This window comes from Falco punctatus (genome assembly GCF_963210335.1).
Source record: "Falco punctatus genome assembly, chromosome: 5".
NCBI lineage: Eukaryota > Metazoa > Chordata > Aves > Falconiformes > Falconidae > Falco > Falco punctatus.
The window spans coordinates 19,340,256-19,362,169 of NC_137584.1; the positions used below are offsets into that span (position 1 = coordinate 19,340,256).

Sequence of the window (21,914 nt, forward strand, 5' to 3'; positions counted from 1 at the left end):
GTACGTATCTCATCATTGCTCAGGTTACTCATCTTAACCTGCAAGTTGCACTGTACTTTTGGGGGTTGGATGGATTGTTTAATTGCAAGCAAAGTAAAGGAATCAAATCAATATTGAACATGATTTTGTACCCTCTGCACAAGCAAGGGCGTGAAAGTACAGGCAGTGCAGCCTCCTGCTGACCCAAAGCACTCAGGAGCATAGCACTGCAAGCAGATCGTAGTTTCTTGATGGGACACACAACATTGTCTCTCCTGACCCCAAGGAGACCACCTACATCATCAGGATCCTCCAGTTCCTCTGCTTCTTGTTCGGGACTGATCCTTCCTTCCCTCCGTTTTCCGTTAGCAGAGCTGAATTTGTACAGGTTACCACCATAAAGACTTTCTTTTCCTTTCAACGAGGCCCAGCCAGAGCCCTGGGACCTCCAGTTATGGCCACTGTACAGTTTAGGAGACTTGGGAAGCCACCTAATAGAGTCCTGAGAGGGAGATGACAAAAAAAAGAAGAAAAGAAAAAATAAAAGGCAATGAATAGATTTTAAGAAAGTTATTGAAGTATGTATATGCAGAAATTGTCTGGCAAGTTCTGCAAGGTATTTTAGTATCTTGTAAATACTGGTTTTCCCCTTTTTACCTTGAGAGGTACCTTCAGTCCCAGAGACACTTTGCCAGTTAATGGGCAAGACTGGTGATACAAAGAGCAAACGAAGGCTGTTGAAATTAGTGGAAGCCTTCAGGGACTTAAGTGAGCACGGAACCAAGCCCACCTTCAGCATCGTAAAGAAGAATTAATGATCAACAGTCTTCAATAATGTTATACTCTGTACTATTAAGAAAACAAATAAGAGCACTTAGACCTTTAGTGACCTGAGTTGAAAAACCAATCAAGTCATCCCCCTCTTTTTATTATTCATTAAATTAAATGTCCCATTTGCTGAACGGTCACAACAAAAAATGCAACACTATACTGATCTTTTAAGGTTTGCTGATTCTCAAAGTGATTGTAGTCTCCTTTACCCAAAACATCCATTACTGATTTACATCCAAAAACCTCTGTTCTCCATACACAGAAGTTCATACATGACAAGTTGAGTCTAAATAGATATACGAAATTAAATTTCCCTGAACTTCAAAAGTAATTTTTCAAAGTAATCTTTATATTTCTTTTAAGCTTTATCTTAATTTTGCCTTTAAATTTTCTTACGGCGATACAAATCCAACAGCAGAAAGCAACCTGATGCCATATAGACACATTATAGCACATGCTCCAACAAGGCAAAGAGATGGAGAACAGAAACTAACAAAAAAATTATCAACAAGCTTACAGTGGGGCAATCAGCAGCACACAGTGACTTTCATATTGTTTAAACAGGTATTTGATTCAGATTTAACAATTCTTTAAGCTCTCTTTTTGTCCTTTTTAACGAAGAATGGTTATGATCACACACACACACACACATAGATTTCTTGCTGTTACCAGCACCACAGATGTCACCATCTCTATTAGATATAAGGTTGAGAAAGAAAAGGAGATAGGACAAGGCCGTCCATGCTGGACATACTGATTCATCTTCAGCTGCAGAAGGAGCTCATTTGCTTTGGTTTTAGTAGGGCTGAAAAGACTAGGAAATGGACAAGGACGGTATCTCAGCCCCTCGTTGAAAAAGACTATAGGACTTTAAGTGTTGATATGAGCATAATCCCAACAAAGGATTATTTGCATTGTACGTAGAAGGTATGATTGGCCTCTATAGGAAATTGCTGTTAAACCACATTTCGAACTGCACTGACACTCAGCAATACCACTGTTTGCTGATAAATAGCCCACGCTTCTGGATATTCTAAACCACATCACCCAGGACCCTTGAGCTGATTGCCAGCTTAATTCATCAGTGAATTGAATGCAAAAGCAGCACAAACAACCATGACACAGTAGTGGCTCCTGTTCCTCCTGACCATTCAAAATGCAAGGCAGGGTATCTCCTCGTGTTTCTTTATGCTTGCCTTGAATAAGGAAACACAGGGCACCCTTAAATAGAAGCTTTGTTTCCTGTGGATATCAACTAGCTGGATAGCAGTTCTAATCAGATAGGTAAATAGCACACTAGCTGAAATTGTTTGCTATTGCTTTGGTCTGGGTTTGTTTCAGAATATCTAAGGTGACACCTGCCAGTGTTTAGGGTATTTCCAGAGACAGTTTAAATCCTTGTCAACTTTTAAGCTCATTAGGAAGTCGTAAAGCAATTTCACTCTGAAAATAAACACAGGTACAGTGAAGCATTTAATTTCTTCCAAGGGAACAGCTCATGCTTGTTTGACCCTGATCCCTAATCCTAAACAACAGCTTCTCAAACCCAGCCTGCCAAATTCTGTAAGCAAGTCAGTAAAATGCTATTCTCTCAAGGTAACAGATACAAGATTTTGAATTAAGCTTATGCTGACAATTGTTTCACCATTTTAGGAATACATTCAGCTGCTGTGGTAGCCTCCCATACGCAGTACACAAGGAGCAAGCTGATGTCCATCAGTAGATTTTACATCCCTATAGGATGTCAGTAGATTTTACATCCCTGTAGTCCCTCGCAGCCAAGCTGGGAAGGCAGAGCTGCAGGGCATTCCTGCTCCCTGCCCGTCTTCTCCTACAGCTTTTCCTCACACTGACATACAGCTATAAGGGAAATTCAGTGTCTGCTTCACACCTACTGTAACCTAAGAGATTTTAGTCTCAATATTCTTCATCTGCAGCACTTTAAATAGAAACAAAATGACAATTCTGGGTAAAAGCTGTTCACATTTTCACTAGGTCTATACAACGCCAGGGATGGCATTACCTTAATGAAAGCAGTTTCACAGTTCGGTTATATCAATGGCAAAAGATTGAATGGAACAACCAGAAGTACCTTTTAGCCTACGTTTGCACGCACCTGTTGTAAGCAAAACACCCTGTGGATTTTGCTTTCATAAAATAAAATGGAGAACCAAAGCTAATGAATGCTGCTGCTGTGAGCACAGGCTAATGTTACTGTGAAAACAAATCTTAATCCTCAATTATTTTTTACAGCTCCATCCTTTTTGGTGGAAGAAAAGGCGTGAGGGGGAGGGGGGGTGGGGCAGGGAGCAGAAATAAGATGATAGTGAAGTTCTAATCCAGAGTTCAGTAGCAATATATGAGGAACAGAGAACACCAGTTACGCTATTGCAAGGCCCACCGACCACCAGGCTGTTACCATGCCCGGCTCTTCACATCCTTTTGGACAAAGCCAAGAGTAGCCAAGGTGCTACACAACGCTGCAAGTTCTTAGTGAGGCCAGCCACACACAGAGTTTGCTACAAGGAAGCGATGGAAGGTGCAGGTCTGTTTGCTGTGCTTTAATGCAAAGCCTCTACTTGATCTGATTTTTTACTGGACCTTGTTTTCTCTCCCAAAAAATAAAACCAAATCACTACTCTGATGTATTAATGAAAATTGTGTTAGATGTGTAATAAGCTTCCATCACCCCTCAAGGCAGAAATTACTACAGTTCAGCTAATAGATAGTAGATTTGTACTCAAAAAATAAAGTTATCTTAGAAAACCTCCAGTAATTTATTAGTTCATTCTCATTATATTATATACTACAGAACCATGCTTCAAGACATAAGTGGCTACTGGCAAATAGCCTAATGTTAAGAGAGAAAAATCAGTTTGTCTTACAGAATTTTACAGATGGCAATTGATCTTCTTACTACCCAGGTAAGTAGTTTCTTCTGCTTCCAGGTAGGAAGTTTCTTCTTGTGTTATATACATGGGGAAGCTGAGTCCCAGAAAGATTAAAAAGGTCACTGGTTTAAGTCATTGGTAGCAAACACCGAGTGAGGCACATAGCTTTATATTCTCTTAAAAAATATTTGGAATAAAACAAAGAAAGAAGGCAAATTCAGTATTCAGGACTTGAAACTTCACAGGACTGTGTAACACTGATTTTTTTAAATGCAGGAGTGCTGTCTGGAGGGAAAAACTATTTATCAGCCTCATCAGTTATGTTCCATGGAAATACATTTTTCATCTCCCTTCATTAGCAATGATCCTAACTGATTAGTAAGATTTCCCTTCAATATTTCACCAGCAAGTCAGGTGTGCTCCCATTTCACCTCCTTTCAACATGTTTTTCACGTTTTCAAAGGCTGTCTCTTCAGAACATAAATATTCCTCTGTGCCATAACCCTGTACGTTATGGGCACAAATTGTTCTCATAAAGTACAAGGTGTCTATTCTGATAAGATCTCACTAATAAATCCTCTAGACAATGAATTTCCTCCAGGCAACAAACGTGTGCAAATGCTACATATCACCCTAAATCATTCTGGCAAATGAAAAAGAATCCAGACCACCTTTAACAATAAAAAGCCAGGACAAGAAAACCACTCACATTTCTGGAGTACCATACCGAAACCATACAGTGACAATGAAACACCCTGCTTACAGCAATAACCTGGTCACCAGCAAGTAGAAGCCAGTGCTTTCTTTCAGTTATTTTGATATTTTGATAGTTATACACCTGCTACTATATTTCAACTCAAAACTACCAACACACATTCTTGCCTATTTTTATATTTTAAAAAAAGACTTGCTTAAATAGCTTAACAAATACAGGAAAGAAAATATCTTTAAAGATGTATTTCCTGGAACATAATCACTCTTTTTTTTATATACTATACATAATTATATATATATATATATATACACACACATAACCATACATATTCCACTAACTGAACACTATTTCAGACTCACTCCCTTTTTAAAGTACAAAAGGCTGTCTCTAAAAGAGCTTTGTGCGATTCACATGAAATAAGAAAGAAAGCTAAATGAAATGCTGCAGAAACTAAGGCACCCTTGAATATGCTTTAACTGTAGAAGAGGCAACATAAAAGCTGCCTGAACAGATTACTGAAGCAAGCCTTCCACAGGGAAACCTTGCTAGCAGTAGATACATGAGTTAATTCTAAACTTCAGTGTTCAAGTATTAACCAGCCAGATGAGACTTTTTTAATTTCCTGAAGCCATTAAAAAAAAAAAAATAATTGCTGTAGGTTATTCTAAAAACATCCACTATGCAAATGCTCTTCAAAGTTGCAGTTTTCTCCCCTTTTGAATGGAAAAAAAATAATTATCAGCAATATTCAAACAATCACTCCTTGTGCTAGTTAGTTTAAATTTTGGTTTGGTTTGAAGTTGCTTAGCAGAAGTCCACGATGTCATCAACAAACAACAGACATTCACTCATGTTTATAATTAAGCAGTGCCTTGTTTAATCTTCCAGAAATACAGGATAATCATATCTTCTAAGAACTACTTCAAAATGGTTTCATGCAGCCTTGATCTTGGGTTTGGGTAAAACTGGAAAATTATTGGGAGAGATCAGAGAATCAAATTATTTCTATCAGTAGCACCATCCAATAATTTGGTCAAGTTTGCTTCAGGACCAAAAGAAGATAGTTTTAGTCCAACACAAAACTAACTTTGAAGAGTTAAGTTCATCTCTGCATTATTCTGGGGATGCTTACAAACCGAAATTCAAGCTGCTGATGCTTTGGTGGCATTTGCAAGCTCTGTGTGTGTGTGTGTGCGCGCATCCACGGATTCTGAGGAAAGTTAACAGAGTCAGTAACATGTCTACCGCAGTGCGTGTTGCTAACAGGTTAGGTATGGCTGTCACCATGCCTCCAGCTGCACATCCAGAGATTTCAGTGAAGACAACATTCTCCAGCAACAGATGACCATGAAGAGAAAAAGTGTCAAAGGTTACTGAACATCAGGTGTCCGCTTCCCGGTAATAACGCCAGGGGAGATTTGCTAAATCCCTTCTCCAAAACATCACTGAGGAACACAGAGTTCTTACCCCAGACAACACTGATGCTGTACTTTTCAGAAGAGGACTTCCCCTGTATAAAGATAATCTACTTCTTAAGATCTCAGTGTTAACAGACTAACAACATCAGTGTTAAGAGGCACACCCTGAACAAGTTATAGATTCAAAATCAGGCTGCCACGAACCCTTGCTCCTGAAGTTAGCCCGAGGCACAGCCCAGCCATACAAACCGAGCTCCTCAAAGCCCTCTGCGCCGCAGAACCCAGGACTGGCCACCCTGCTCCCACAATAACAGTACAAGAGGCGATAAAACGCACAGTGTCTCCAACATCCACCAGGAGAGAAGACGGCTTCTGCAAAGGAGCTCACAAAGCTGTCCTCAAACCAGGTATCTGCTTTTCCTCTTGAAAAAAGTGAGATTTTTAAATTAAGCTGGTTGAATACTGATTGTATTCCTGACTTCAGAATGGCACTGTCCCTCTGAAAATGTCACAACTGGTTCAGGAGGAAGGGAACACCCAAAACATTATTGATAGCCAAGACCAGTCAGCTTTTGTCATCTTCTCTGATAGCAACTGAAGCATGGAAACAGATTTGTGTGTTTGATGAAAACTAAAGAGGGGAAACTGTCTTTACAAGGCAACTGAAAAACTAAAGTAATTTTATTTCCTGGAGCCGAGGCAAAGAATGGCAGTGCGTTCCCCATTAACAAAATGTCTAGATGCTTCTGATAAATAGTATGCCTCGGCCCCAGTGGGAGGCAGACCTTTACAGTGAACCAGGAGAGGGTCAACTTATATACTAAAGAATATACTTGGAAAAAAAAATAATTCTGGTGTCACTCCTCTCCTCAAAAGCGAAATTCATGAGCAGCAAGTAGTGAAATCTGTTAAATAGCTAATCAGCTAAAAACGGTCCACCCAGCACTAGTAAAGCACCAATATCAGACAAGCAGGCTGATCAGCCTGTCCCTGGACACAAACAAGGCACTTGCTGGAAAGGACAGCGGTACGCACGTTTCCAGTATGCACTTTCCCACAGTATGCTGATTATCAAAAATATGGAGCGTAAGCCAGAAAAATAGTCTTGACACATAAATTATATGAACGCTGTGGAAAAAGCCTGGAGCAACACACACAGGATGGAAAAAATCTGTTGCTACACTGACTACACTAACAATGGTACTGGGAGAGCGCCACCCCACCCACCCCCCGCCCCCATTCTTGTAAAACTATGGAACTGTGCCTTTCAGTAAGGAGAACTCGCATGCAGTAATGGACAGGTTAATATTAAATCCACTCCACCACCACCATCAATTGGTTTTCCCCAGTTACCTGTTTATAGCTAATAAGCAGCGTGCAGATTTTGTAGTGTTTCTTTCCTTGCATTAAACGAGTCTCTCAAAAAGACTCACAAAGCAATTGAAAAAGCAGTTTACAGAGAAAATATAAGTTATGCTTACAAAATATATTCACTACTCAGGCCCCTCAAAGCAACAGCAAAAGAAAAAAGCCAGAGTCTGTGAAAGGAGGACTTAGGCTTTCAAGGACACACACTGCTTCAGCATAACAAACATCATCAGCTTTTTCTGGCTATAAAATACTGTTAAAACTGCCTGGAACTTTATTGACACTGTTGACAACTTTATTGACAAGTGTACCTAAACCACTTTATAAAATGGCACACATATGGATCCTCCGAGAGATCAGAGGGAGTGCTAGGGTCTAGGCTGCTGAGGTTCGATTAGGTGGAATGACATGTAAGTCACTTTCATGATAAAGCTCCAGTGAACCAGACATTTAGGATTTGTGGAAGAGGGTCGCCACTTGTCACTGTTTGCACAGGGAGTATCCAGGCATCTTTCCAAGCCCTGAAAACAAATGACACTTCAACTGCTAGTATTCCACACCACCAGCAGCTGTTGTCATACCTCAAGATTTTACTAGCCTGGAAAAACGCGCTTATTGCCAGACCCAAACTCCCCATGCTGAACGTATGTACTGCTGACCTACCTGCAGCAGAGCAGGATCTCAAATCGCCTCACCCAGAGAGCAGAAACAAAAGACATTAGCATAGGGCTATACAGTGTTAGTGCAGAAGACTGAAAAATGCAACTCCTCTTTCAGATCTCCCCAGACACCCAGCGAAAAAGGTAACAAAAATCCAGACTTCCATTAGACAGCTTCACAATGTGAAGACAGGCGGCAGTCAAAATCATGAAACGCCAATACTCCCTCGGGGATAGCAGCAGGATGGGCTGATGGTGGACTTCAGCTCCTCCAACCTCTCATCAAGCAACCGTTGGCATCCAGCCCGAGCTCAATTTGTTGTCTTTTAGAAATGGAGGCAAACAACTTCACTAAGCAATTCATACCACCTGTCTCCATCTGACATGACCACAAGGAGACCAGCCGCGCTAGGGTGTAGGAATGTGAAACTGTCCCCAGTGAAGGCAACAAGCCTGGAACACCCAGCCAGAGAAACCAAAACAATATTCCTTCCGCTATTAAATAAAAATAAAGATAAAAATAAATTGTCTGCTGACCAATTACTTCATGTCAAAGCCGACACAGCCTGCCTTCTGGCGAGCTCCTGGGCTGCGCCGCAGCCCCCACAAGCCCGCTGGAGTGTACAGAAAGCGACTGCCTAGTGACAAAGCTCCTGTCACAAAGCTATAACAAGATTCATATCTTGTCTGGACTTCAGCAGGAGGGAGTACGTGCACAGAGGTGGTTAATTATTTTAATCTGGTGGCATGTTAGGCAAGGCCCAAATCCAGCCTTTACACATTCATTTCATCTTGCTGATGGAGCTCTCCTGTTTGTATCCGGAGCAGATGCTAAAACTGAAACAAACCACAGCCTCCAAATGAAAAACTGGCACCAGAGCAGAGTCTTGCTGCCTTTGGCTCTGGTCTGTCTTTTTTAGGAAATAGTCTTCATCTCGCATGAGCTTGCTGAGGTTTACTTGAACTCTGGGTACAGTGTTTTCTATACTTTTAAACTTCTGTTGTGTCAACCCCTGTAAGTACTTTAAAAAGAAAATTCTGCCCACAGTTGGAGGCAGCTGTGCCAAAACCTCATTTTCTTTCTGGTTTTATTCTAACAGTAGCTTACCAAGAATAACCAGGAGAACTCTGCCCTGGGAAGAATGAAATGCACTACCCCCGAGCTAACCTAACACCTATCGACCTGCAGCACCAACTGCAAAGAGACCATGTCTGGAAGCTTAAATGAGGAATCTTTGGAATGATAAGAAATCATAAAAGTTTCATGTATTTTGCCAGGCTGGATTTGAATATCTGCAGAGGGCTCGCAATACCTACTTGTTCAATATCAAAAAGAAAGCAGTGCCTTTTGTAACAGCTTCAAATAAAAATTTAGAAAGTTAAATTACAAAAATTATCAAATACCTCAGTTATTAATTTTAACGCCAAAGGTTTTATGAATTCCCTGATCTCCTCCTTTCCGGTCTTTCCCAGAAACCCTCATACAACCAATACTTACTAGAAGAAGTATTCAGCAGGAGAAAGGACATGGTTGGCCATACATGAAGTGTCATGTTTTTAATTTTGTTCAAATTTAGGTTCATTGCATTAGCTCACACAAAGTATGTCAAATCCTCACTCTGAACTCGGACTGCTCAAGTCCTTGCACCAAACAAGTTAGTGATCTTTGTTAGCTCATGGCACATGCAGAACCCAGAGACACCAAAAGCAATCTTTATCAGCCTTTGCAAAATTGCTATTTAGCAAATTCAGGTCAGTTAATACTTACCTTTATAAACAAACCAGAACTCACAGATTTAATAAGACCTTGAAATCAGCATTGGGCCACTGGAAGTGCAACACAGTAACAATGATAGTAAATTCCAGTATTAATTCATACATGCTTTAATTGCTATGGTTAGTGATACAATAAATCTACTGAAGCTTTTAAAGATTTTTTTTATTACAGTTTTATGTATTTATATAAAACCACCAAAGCACTTCAAAGACTCATGCTTTCTTGTGTAATACATAAAACTAGTTTCATACCGTGTTTTTGAAAGTTATCGTGCTGTTTTTCAAGTTATTTTACAGATGGCACATTTAAAAAAAACATCAATGGAAGCATGAATTCCTAGTGACGGCAACGCAACGCTGCATCCAAAACAAGATGTTTCATTACAACTAAGTTAAAGTGTGAGTGCATTATGTAATAAACAATAGCAGTTTGGTCATTTTAATCTTAATTTTGTTTACAACAAAACTAACATTTGTGCTTCACGACCTAAAATCCCATGATATAAACAAAAATCCTCTGCTGTAAAAATCCCAACAAATTACTGTCTGAAAAGAAATACATATCTAAAACAGGAGACCAAGGTTTAATCTACTTACTTTCCTTGAGAATTGCTATATTTAGGACTAATACAACATACAAGACACAGTAAGGCACAATGGGTGGTACAAACAAATGAATACAGTTGTCCATGAAACTTGTTCTCTTCCACAAATACTAAAATATGTACCGCTCAAGATAAATTTTCTCTTAAAAATGAAATACATCATCTTGTTATGAAAGTCCTATACAAAAATTTAAAATTTACACCATCTGAGCTGCCAAAAAAATAAAAAAAGTGTATCAATTTTCCACAAAACTATATTTCTCACCAGCACATCCAGCCACTGGGAAAAAGATATCCCAGCACTCTGGAAAAGAAAAGCATTATTTCCCCTGTGTTTAAGACAAAAATATTGTATTCTGCATACAGTAGTGTATTATACTTAAAAAAGCCTAGCACTATTAAAATTACAATATTGATTTGGAAATTACTGATTCACTGCCTGGATGAAATAAGGCACTTTCTTCCACTGGGCAGCACTTTTCACATAAATGGAGACGATGAATCATGTTCTGGTTGAAACAAAAAGGGGCTCAGTGAGGTCCCAGAAGATGACAGGAACATTTCAACAGCAGGGGAAGACACAGGAGGTAAAACCTGGAGATGAAACTCTACACAGAAGTGGTCACTCTGTCAATGGCATTATTGACCTCGTTTTTGTTTGAATCCAGTCCTTTAGCAGCATTCATATCATTCCGTAAATTCTCCACTGTCTTTTTCATGTTCTTTAATTCTCCAGGGTGTGGAGTGGCTCGCCTTAGAAGTGTTCTCTAAAAATAAACAGCGTAAAAAGTGGTTTTGCCTTCATCTCTTTGAAAAACAACATACACTTTCAAGGCTTTAGCATTCACATACCAAATATTAGGTATCAATCTTTTTATTTCTTTTCCCTCTTTTCCTTTTCAAACTATGATGCTCTATGCTGAACATTATTTTCATAGTTGCTGGTTTATGAAGACAGTGAAAGAGATTTTAAGAACTGTCTAGGAGCAAATTTTTTCATCTCTTGACCTACTAATCTGAAAGCCACTCAAGTGAATTAAAATTACAAGTTATGAAGATCCTTTTATAAATATAGTTGGGAATTATTTTTTTGTCCCCAAAAAACATCCAAGTGATTTAAGATCACATTTTGAACAAAAGCATTCAGCTGGTTTTGAAGGAATCCCGCAAGATCTCTTTACAGGTTCAGTTACATGTTTGTGTGGAGCCCTGTATGCCTTCCAGCCACACCACACACTTTGGTTCTCTTGTCAATTGAGAACAAGTATCTTGAAAAGAATAAAAGGGAGCATTTCTCTCCCATCTTAGACACGAGAATGTCTAACATCACCGTGCTGAAACCTTTACAATGAAAACAAAATTCACAAAAACACCAGTGAGCATCCAGATCAGAGACCAACAGAACAAGAATAATTGCACAGATATATATCAGTATAATACATATATACATGCAATTACTTTTCAGCGCTATACATGTAAACTGTGCCAGTCACAGTGGAACTGATGACCCACAAATTGGTGCATTGGTCAAGACTGCTTTGGAAACCTGCCCTTCTTGCCTCCCCAGTAGGATTGTAAACTTCTTTTTCCCCTAAAAAGGCTCTTGCCTCAAGTCAGGCTGTAATATGGCTGAAAGCAGTTATCATTAACACGAGCCCTTGTTATTGTATAGACATTCTCAGGTTGGCAAGTGGTTAAGAAGCATCATTCTGAACTCTGTTATCAGTTAAGTCTATGAACCATGCTTGCCAGAGACATTTAGTTTCTGCTGCTTTGGATTAAGCAACAACCTTACTTGAAAACATAAATGTTTATTTCCCTACTAAGAATTCTTCTACTTGCATTATAAAGTAAGACCATGTTACTAGTGTGCTACAAGCCAGGCAGTTCCCTCAAGTATCTCAAGCTGAGCTCTAACGAGGACCGCCAGCAAGTTTTTAGAGCATCAGAGAAGCAAGCTGAAAATCTGCCTGAAGCAGTCTTATTAATCTTTACAAAGTTTTAATTGTTAATGGAAGTTAGTAAAGCTAAAGATCACTTTGCGTTTTGATCTTCAGAACATGCAGAGCCCAACTTAATGGAGAGGTCTTATAAGTACAGTGACAGATGTTCCCACATCCTTTGTTTAAGTGGGAAACTAATGAGCAACATTCTTGCTGTTTGTGGACATGATGGTTGTTTCGATGCTAATGGTGAAGGGAGGGGGGAGAAAAAAAAAAAGGGGAGGGGGGAGAGGTTGGCAATAGAAATTAGAGACACAAATAATGGCAAACTTAATGGAGACACATGCTAGAAACCTAAAGTAGACCCTATATACTTTCAGGCAGTAAAGCTTCACAGATGCAGAGAAAGATTCTGGAAGGAAAACAACCTGAGCAGACACAGCAAAACAAAGCAAAACAAAGACTGTCCTCAATCAGAACACAGAAGTTATACTCAAGGCAGAAAAAAAATAATATTAAAAGGCATTTTAAGTCAATATGAAAAGTTTTGGCAGTCAAAATGAACAGTTTCTGCTACAAACATGTGCAATAAGCATGCAGTCACAGCTGAAATATTTACAGCGAGAGAGCTCAGATACAAATTACACTTTTGCATTAAAGTCAGTGTCTGCAGGTATCAAAAGTCTTGGAAAACATACCATTTCATTATCCTCTTCATCTTTTTCATCTTCTAAGAAGCGAATCGCACTGACTCTATTCACTGCCCGCTCATTCCATGTTTCATCTGACATTTCATTTACCAAACTCTCCAGTGCACCACATCGGGGTAGGTTATCTGTTAGAACAGCAAAACGTAACTGAACATTCACAGCAAGTCTAAAACATCAACATGCTATATTGTTAATAACTGCAACAGCCAACCAATCACTCATCCAAGAGTTACAATCAGCTACTTTACTTTTTTCATAGAGAACAGATCTTGCATAAATTTCTGTTGTCAAGTACACACAATAAATAGTTTCTGTATACAATGAGAAATTTCTGTACTTGGACTGTTTCAGGTTTGTGGCAGTTTTAAGAGTACTGATTATATCATTTAGTATACTTGCCATTATACATGCTTTTCTTCTGGATCATGGTTGCCATCTGACATTAGCCAGTTCCTTAAATGGCATTCCGTAACACAGGGTTATTGCTTTTACTGACCTCATCCTAGTTTTGCCAGGCATATATGTCCAACAGTCTTAATTCCAAGCCTTATACACTTAAAGCCACAAGATTCATTTGGAGAGGAGGAAATCTAATTTCTAGTATTTTAGAGAAAGTCAGTCTACCTCAGTCACTCTTCTTGAGCTACTCTTCTCTAAATATAAAAGGGTCAATTAGTTTACTTATTTTAATTCTTAATGTAGTTTGCATTCTTAAAATCCAGAAGTTGACACAAAACAGAGCCATTTCTACACTTGACTGTTTTAATGATTTCTATTTGCTCCAGCTGCACAGTATTGAAACATTGGGATTAATCTAGGTAAGTTTGGATACCTTCAATACAGATATCTACAGCTGAGTTTTTATCCTCATGCAATTTCATAACGGGCCCCCTTTGTACTCAGTGGAGAAGAATCTACATGATTTATCTTTAAAAGTCTGTTCTTGGATGGAATACATTACTCTTCAGTGATTACAGCAAAAGTTTTAAGTATTAGCTCAGATGAGTCCCCTTGAATGTTCATGTATAGCTATAAAAGCTTGAGGACAAAAAAACATCCAGAAATTACTAGAACAGCAACCCAGCCAACAGTGAAAGAGTTTATGGTTTCACCTGACCCCAAGGCAAGTTCCAGTATAAAAGGTAAACCCAACTTATACTGCAATTCTACATTTGTTGAAGATTATAATAAAGTTATTGTACAGTACTTTGAAAGAAAAATTTTCTTGCTAAAAAGTAAAATGCCTACTGCTTATTACTAAATATGCAATTATTTTTCTGGTAAAGAGACTGTAATTGGAAAGCCACCAATTTTCACTACATATATATGTATTTAAGATGTGTAATCAATGTACACAAATATGGACACCACTACATGGCCCACTGGCAAGCCTCCAAATAATGATATGATTAGGTCTTCTTCCAGGTCTGTACTTTATTTATCGTAGCTGGTATAATTGTACTTTGAATAACACTCACAGCCATGTTCTTCAAGTCTTCTGAAAACTAGTATGATTACAAAAAAAAAAAAAACAAACCAAAAAAAAACCAACAAAACACACACACACCACAAAGAACACCCCAAACCAAAAAACAAACCTAAGTTTAATAGTGAGAATTCAATCAGAGCTTTGCTACTCTTTGTTCATTAGAGCTTACGCATGTTTTACAAACCTTTATGGATTCAACAGCACAGTAAACAAAGTAGTAGTAAGGAAAAAACTGATTCTAGGCACTTACCTTGGCAACCAGGCTCAGAAGGCATTTGAGGAAGTAATACACATGTTAAAATCTTTTCTCCTGTTTCAGGGTCTGTGTCAGTCTGAAACGTCAGCAAAGGTTGGGACTGGTTATCAGACAACCATAAAGCCTTCAGCTTTAAGGTAGTCAGTGAAAGGGGAAGATACGTCAGCCTAGTTCAAAGAAGAAAAGTAGAAAGTCAGGGCAATCTCTATGAGATTTAATAGATGGTTCATGACATTGACTCTCAAGTATACATTCCTGAGCTGGAATAAACAGGGTTGAGATTAATGCCTCTAATAGAAGGCACTGCACTAGTCATCAGCTCCAACTACTCCACTCTTTTAAAGAGAATCTGCAGCTTAACTTTTTACCATAATTTTCTGTAGCTGTGAATAACAGACAAAACAACGCTGAGCTTTTTTTACTGCAGTAAAATGCCCTGGAAGGCAGACAGCTGCTTCTGCCCTGGAGCCTTAGATATAAACAATTGCCAGAACAGAAACATGTAAGTGCCTATGAGACAATTACATTGCATAGATGAGATGCCATTTGCTTTCCCCCTGTTTTTTTTTTTCCTTCCCCCCCCCCCTTTTTTTTTTTTTCATTTAACTTCCTGCTAAGCAACTGTACTAATTTGCTGGTTTCTGCTTCAATCCACTCCCTTTTGCATTTTGGTGTCTGAAGCATATCAACCAAGATTCACAAGAAGCTACAAGGTCAAACTGGCATTATTTGTTACTTGCATTGTATCTCCGAGACTCAATATTAGTGTTACTTGACATCAAGTCTGGTAGTTTATCCTGAAGCTCTACCAAATTGCCTAGTTTCTCTGCTTAAATTCAGAAATATACAAATCCAGAGGTTGGGGTTTTTTTAAATTCTATCTTTCCCTCATGGTCAAAGCAATCCAGAAAATGTACTCATGACAACACACAACTCATGCTACTTTGGGCCAAGGGGGAAGACTACTCTGACAATTTCAACAGTAATGCTAAACAGAAGTTGTAACTGTTTTTTTATTACTTCATTCTTAGACATAATATCTTTTATTGTTAGAAAGAATTAAGTAAAACCAGCAAAAGAACATGACAATACAAAAATCTCTTGCCTGTTTCCAGCAACATCCAGAACATGAAGTTCAGTGGCTTGTGAAATTTCAGTGGGAATTCGAGATAATCTGTTGTCACGTACAGAAAAGACGTTAAGACTGCAGCAGCCCCCAATCTATATTAGAGAAGAGGGGGAGGGGAGAAAAAAAAAAAAAGGAAAAAAAGTCTGGTTTTGTTGCAGTATAACAGTGTAAACAAAGGCATGCAGTACGGGTCATGTAGTATGTCACAGCACATTCAAGTTACAACGCCTGCCAGACACTTCACCCAGAGGTACAGACTGCAAACAAGTGTTAGCTCAAAAGAAGTCTGACCTGAAGCAAGTCTGTTGGGAGAGTTTCTTGAACATCTGTATCTGCAAATAACGTATATCCTTACAAATAGGTCAGGTCTGACCTACCTTTTAAAGCCTTCCATGCCAGCAAGAGATCAGTAACCATACAGGTGCCACTTTGTAGACAACCCTCATAAAAAATACCAGCTTTAACTTACAACTTTTTCTAGCTCTATGTTTTTACATATTAATTCTCTCTTTCCTTATAGCAACTTCAGATACAAGCAAGTGCAATGGGGCTTTAGGCAAGGCAAAATGCTAAATACACCAATCGACTCCCATACTGAGTCCGCAAAGAGTAATGAAGAGTTCACAAAAAGTAGAAGATTGTATGAGTAACATCTTTGATGTCCTGTTTTATTAGAAGCATCTAATTTCAAGATGTTTCCCATATGAACTTATCAATTTGATCTAATATCCTCTGTCTCTACCAATTTATCCAAATGTAAGCATCTGCATTTCCAAGCTAGTTTTTGCGTGCGAAAGGTGGGATTTTTCAGGCTTACCCTTAAATTATCTGTTTTCAGAAACATGAATCCTCTGTATTTGATTAAAAAAAAAAAAAAACCACATTCCACCTTTTTGTTCCAGGTGGCAATTACTACTCCTATAAACAACAAGATTATTGGTTTTAGCAGCTCGAAAGCTGCTTCAAGGAACTCTTTGTTCCTATTCACAAAGGAAACTTACATTTCTTTGCTTATCATACAGAGCTTCAAAAAGCACTGCTGTTTGTTTGCCTGTTCCAAAACTCACCATAAGAAGGGAAGAAAAAAAATGTTTCTTCTCTTACTCCAAGTATTAGAGGCAAAATATCCTAACGCCTTTTGAAGCTTTCAGCTTAAGCGGACTTAGAACCTAATGATAGACAGCAAACCTACTGAAAGATCGTGTTTCAAATATTAGAGGACTTCTACATTCACACCAATGTAAGAAAGTTCTCCTGTCACAATATAGCCAACATGTCACTACACCTTGGTCAGAAGTCCCCAAATCAAAGCTGAAAATATTTGTGTTTTATTTAACTGTCAGTTCTGCCTCTGCAAAATCCACAATTCAGTCCAAACCAAACTTTGAGATTACAGACAAATACCACAAAAGCTTTCCCACTTGTCAAAGTAAAAATCATGTCGACTTAACCTACACTATTTACCAAGGAAAAAAAATCCATTTTCAAAGGATGCAACTGTGACTTAGAAAATAAAACAAAAAAATGGAGCATTTATACCCCACTCACCTTCCTTTGTAGCATAAATACATTTTAATGGAAGAAGGCAGCGAGCAGCTGCTCAAGGCTTCTGATTCACAAGCTATTTACAGCACAAAGTTACAGCACAACATTCTCTTGGAAAAAAAAAAATGAGATAGTTTTCCTTAAATCACTGCACTCTTAAGATGCAGCTATTTCACAAGAATATCAGCTTTCCTAGTCCTGCATGTACACTAGGAGCAGCAACCTTGTTAACCATTTTAGCTTGTGAATCAAAGCCCTTAGAAACCAGCACTCAAATTGCGAGCAAACATTTCTTAGTGCAGTAATTCTGCTATTCACTTCAAAGCATGTACAGATTCCTAAATAATGTGCCTCGACACATTCACACAATACAGTGCCATATAGAAATAACACACACACACTCTCCCAAGTGTCTAATTGGTAGATCTAACATGAGAAGCTGTGAAAAGCAAGAGATACAATTAGTAAATGTTGATGAGCTGGCAAGTGATGCCCAAACTGTACAGAACGTGTTTGCTTTTCTACAAATGAAGTTTGCGTTATTCAGTCTTGGAGCATGGAGATCCAAACAGTTTAGCCAAACAAAGTAAAGCCATGCAGCCCTGATGAGATCAAAACTTCTATACTTCTGACAATGGAAAAATGCAGCAGTGGAACCAGCCGGCCTGAGTCGTCATGCATTTAAAGCAGCTTAATGAAAGGTAACAGTAGAATCATGGATTGAGTAATACTTACAGGCTTATCAATTTACCTGACCCATTAATTTTCCAAGCGGCTAACAATTAAGAAAATACAAGAGATGTTCAATTTATTTTTCTTTATCCATACTGGACAAGAGCATGCCAACAAATGGAGACAGAACATACATTCTTCTACTGCCAAAGAGGGTTAGAACTTCTAAGTTGTTTTAACTTCAGTTATTTTAACTTTGCTCTATCAGTCAACAGGCAATTGTTCAAAGGATTTGTTTTATTCAGAGGTAGCGAAGACTTTTTTTTTTTTAAGTAGGGTGGTGGTGGGAGATAATAGACAAACACCGTTGGGTTTTTTTTCATGAAAGTTTTTAGAAAATGCAGCAGCATCTAACAAGCAGCACCAGGTGAGGTATAACAGAAAAAAGACAAGCTGACAGCTATTAAAAACCTAAAATTTTTTATCATTTCAAAAAAAAAGCACCCATCTAGCAGTACAGAAAGACATCAGGTCCGACGCTTGAAAACCTAAACACAAAGCAGTATCACTGAGGCAAAGTGCACACTAAATGGCATGCTGAAAGGAAAACATCATTGTGACCGCCACGAAGTAATACGGTATCAGGACATCACTGGTTTGGCTGAGAGTCATTAACTGACAGAGAAGCATGCTTTCCAAGGGTCTGATCACATGCTTACAACAGACTTTGCCAAACCACTGCATAGGCATCAAGTACACAGTTGAGACCACAAGCCCATTTAACAGTTAAGCACACAGTTCATTTCAAGCACAGATTTCAATTTAATGGGGACAAGCATGTGCTTAGTTCTAGGCACATGAGTAATTGTTCCAAAGACTGGAGGCTTAAAGAAGTCCTTGCATTCTTCTGTAGCGAGCTAGACATCAGGAAAAGGTCTCAAATGAGTTGTCCATGTTTAAGCCATACTCTTGAGATTTATTTCACTTCAGCAACTTTAATTTAAGGGCTATTCACTTGTCTCATCATACCACCTCCAAAGAACAGTCAGCCTAGATAAAAAATAAAATCAAAAACCCACTCATCAGACAGGCAGAAAATGATCATTGCTATGAAGCACTGATTTTGAGATCACTAATTTTACAGTACTACAAAGTCTGAACAAAACTGCTATTTGCATTCAGGTAAACGCTTCAGAGGAAGAGTGTCATGAGGACCCTTCTGGGTTCCACATAAAATCCTCCCCTATGGAGGATTTTTTTTTTCTCTTCTCTTCCATTTCAAGCTGAGGCTCATCTTTCTAACAAGCTTTCATGTTCTGGAGAACCAGTAAGACTTTGTCATACAAAAAGAGTATGTCAGCTTGGCTGCTAAAACTCCCCTGTACATTTTCTGATTATGACCAGTGTTCACCACTTCAGCCTCCTGCTATTTTGACATTCACGTATCCACTGCCAGTCCATCCTAAACACTCCTCCAGAACTGCAAGTTTTATATCACTCCTCTGCTGATGTTTCTGATGACTCCTCTTCTCTACTGCAGACAGACTGTTATTGTGACACCTGCATCACCTGTGTATTTTCATTCGCCCGACTTTTACCATGCTTCTCTGTAACAATAACTTGGTAGTTGCCATTTGATTTTTCTTGCTGATGACACCTTTGCAGTTTTCTGGAGGTAAAGCCAAGAACAGCGTGCAGATTCACCGATTCACCCCTCTCTTCCCATTCACATCCCTCCCAAAAACTCCCATTTGCTCCCTCTCTTGAGCCCAGCTGTCATTTACAGTCATTCACCACCACAGACAAAACGTCACTGATTATGGCAGCACATCCTCACATTGTTGGTGCTCTAAAGCCAAAACAGAAATTAAAGGTGGGAACCTTAGAAGACATTCAAGTTGCATTAGTTGATCTCAGCATCTGTTAACTGCTTAAAAGCTATGAATCAATTCTGCTGTCCTTCACGAGTTCGCATCTTTCACACAGGTATAAGCAATGCAAAAAAGGACGACATTACGACAAATACTACAGTGATTATTCTTCAGCATGTGACTAGTTAAAATCCCACTGACGTATTTCTTTCATTCAACTCAGAATACGCCTGTCAGCAACAAGAACTCTCACTAGGTTAATTCTGATAGCTATAACTGGGAATTTAAACACAGTTCCTACTGTGTTGTAAAAACTTTTTGAGGCTGTCATAACCAAGATTTTGTTTGAATGCAAAGTAAATAAAGTCAGACTTTTCCTTGGCCCCACATAAAAGGGATTAAGCATAGACAAGCATAGAATACATTTAGAGGTGGAAGAACTGTCCAATTCACTATTATTCAGTTATCATTAAATTGGCTAGGAAAATCTTCAGCAAACTCACTCCAACAACCCCTGCACCACTAGTGAGTAGTACGGGAGGAGTACAGCAAGAGAGCTTCTCTGCCCTCTGACTCAAGACAAGTTTTCCTGCATTTTTCCACAGTGCCTTTTCTGACTTTGAGACACATGCACAGATACTTTTACATAAATGATGGAAGGGACAGGACATCAGAAGATAAAACCAGAAACAACAAAGCAGCCCCAACTTGTTTGAAACAAAAAAACAACTAAAAAGTACAGTTATGCCAAAAAAAACCCCACCAAACAACCCTGCTGGTTTTACCTACTATAGCCATAATTCTCACAATATACCTCAAAGCCAGGAAGGACGCATTACCAGATGTCTGCAGGTTGTACAGACTCATTAACAAAAGCACATGAACTGGAAAACATTCCAAGGAGGTTATTTATGCAAGTGCCAAAATCAACACACCAGTTTCACCAGTGTTCCAGTGCCAGGGTGGGATTTCAATACCAAAGAGTCACCAGGCAGGTCTTTCAAGTTTAAGGGGAAAAACATTTGTAACTATGAACAGGTTTAGACATTCTCGGTTCTTGTCGAAGTCTGTTTCACCACTCAGTTCAGTGAGAGAGGGATTGAGCTGCAGGATGAGATACTGAAGATGAAATCTGTCAGTGACTCAAATCTTGGTCATAACATTCAGCTGTTCCATGTTTTACCTTATGTATCGGCATCAGATACAAAAGAATCTTTGAACCAGGAAACTTTGAACAGGTATTTGCATATAAACTCCTCAATAATCCCAAATCAAGAAATCTTACACCAAAAGGTAGAGATTGGTTTTACAAGCACTCGTTGAAACAATTTGGCAATGTAATGGTTTGACAGCCTGACCCAAAATCCAGTCCTAGTGACGTGCTAACAAAACAAACAAACAAACAAAACAAAAAAAAACCACTAAAAAAAAAAAACAAACCACCAAAAACCACCACAAAAAAGCTAGACCTCACAGATTATCTCACTAGGTTATATTATAGCAGACACATCATTTCCGCCAGCCTTTCTACAAAAGCTCTCTTTGCTACAGAAATAATTCTAAAGGGAAGGACAGAGACACCAGCAGGTACATACGATACTGGTTACACGTACTCTTCTACTTAGTAGAGTTCCTTTTTTTCTGTACACATTACCAGACTCTTACGTCTTTGTCCCTCTCCAACAGAAACCAGTAAAGGGCTATCCCACACCTATTTCCTATAAAGATGAAGGCCACAAATGCACAGCTGTTCTAGCATTCTGTAAGGCAGAGAAAGAACGAGAGGAGGTGGGAAGGAAAAGAGGGGAAGATAACAAGCAAGAACATCTGCAGTGCATACTCTGCTTGCCATCTGACACTGCTTCTGTGAAGGCAGAACCAGCGTACAAGCACCAATAGTGACTGATGTGCAAAGGTCTGAGACCCCCAGTCTTTGCCATACTATCTCAGCAGACGTCTTAAGCAACACACAGCAGGGAGGGGTATTGAAAATGACCACTGTCAGAAGCTCATGCCTGGCTTTAAATATTAATCAGTCAGTTTGAGATGAAAATAAA

The 21,914-nt window shown here is 38.9% G+C and overlaps 1 protein-coding gene across 2 annotated transcripts in view; it reads right to left on the minus strand.

Moving 5' to 3' along the window:
• The window catches only part of LRRC1 (leucine rich repeat containing 1), a 111,236-nt gene that overhangs the window by 10,811 nt on the left and 78,511 nt on the right, over positions 1 to 21,914 (minus strand). The window contains exons 11-14 of one of the 2 annotated variants that reach the window (XM_080388687.1): positions 15,746 to 15,861; positions 14,635 to 14,807; positions 12,884 to 13,020; positions 278 to 481 (exon numbers count right to left, since the gene is read on the minus strand). In XM_080388687.1, coding sequence (XP_080244813.1) covers positions 278 to 481; positions 12,884 to 13,020; positions 14,635 to 14,807; positions 15,746 to 15,861 — 630 coding nt within the window. Of the gene's footprint in view, positions 1 to 277; positions 482 to 9,782; positions 11,010 to 12,883; positions 13,021 to 14,634; positions 14,808 to 15,745; positions 15,862 to 21,914 lie in introns of those variants that run through there. The other variant, XM_080388688.1, reaches the window with a different exon arrangement.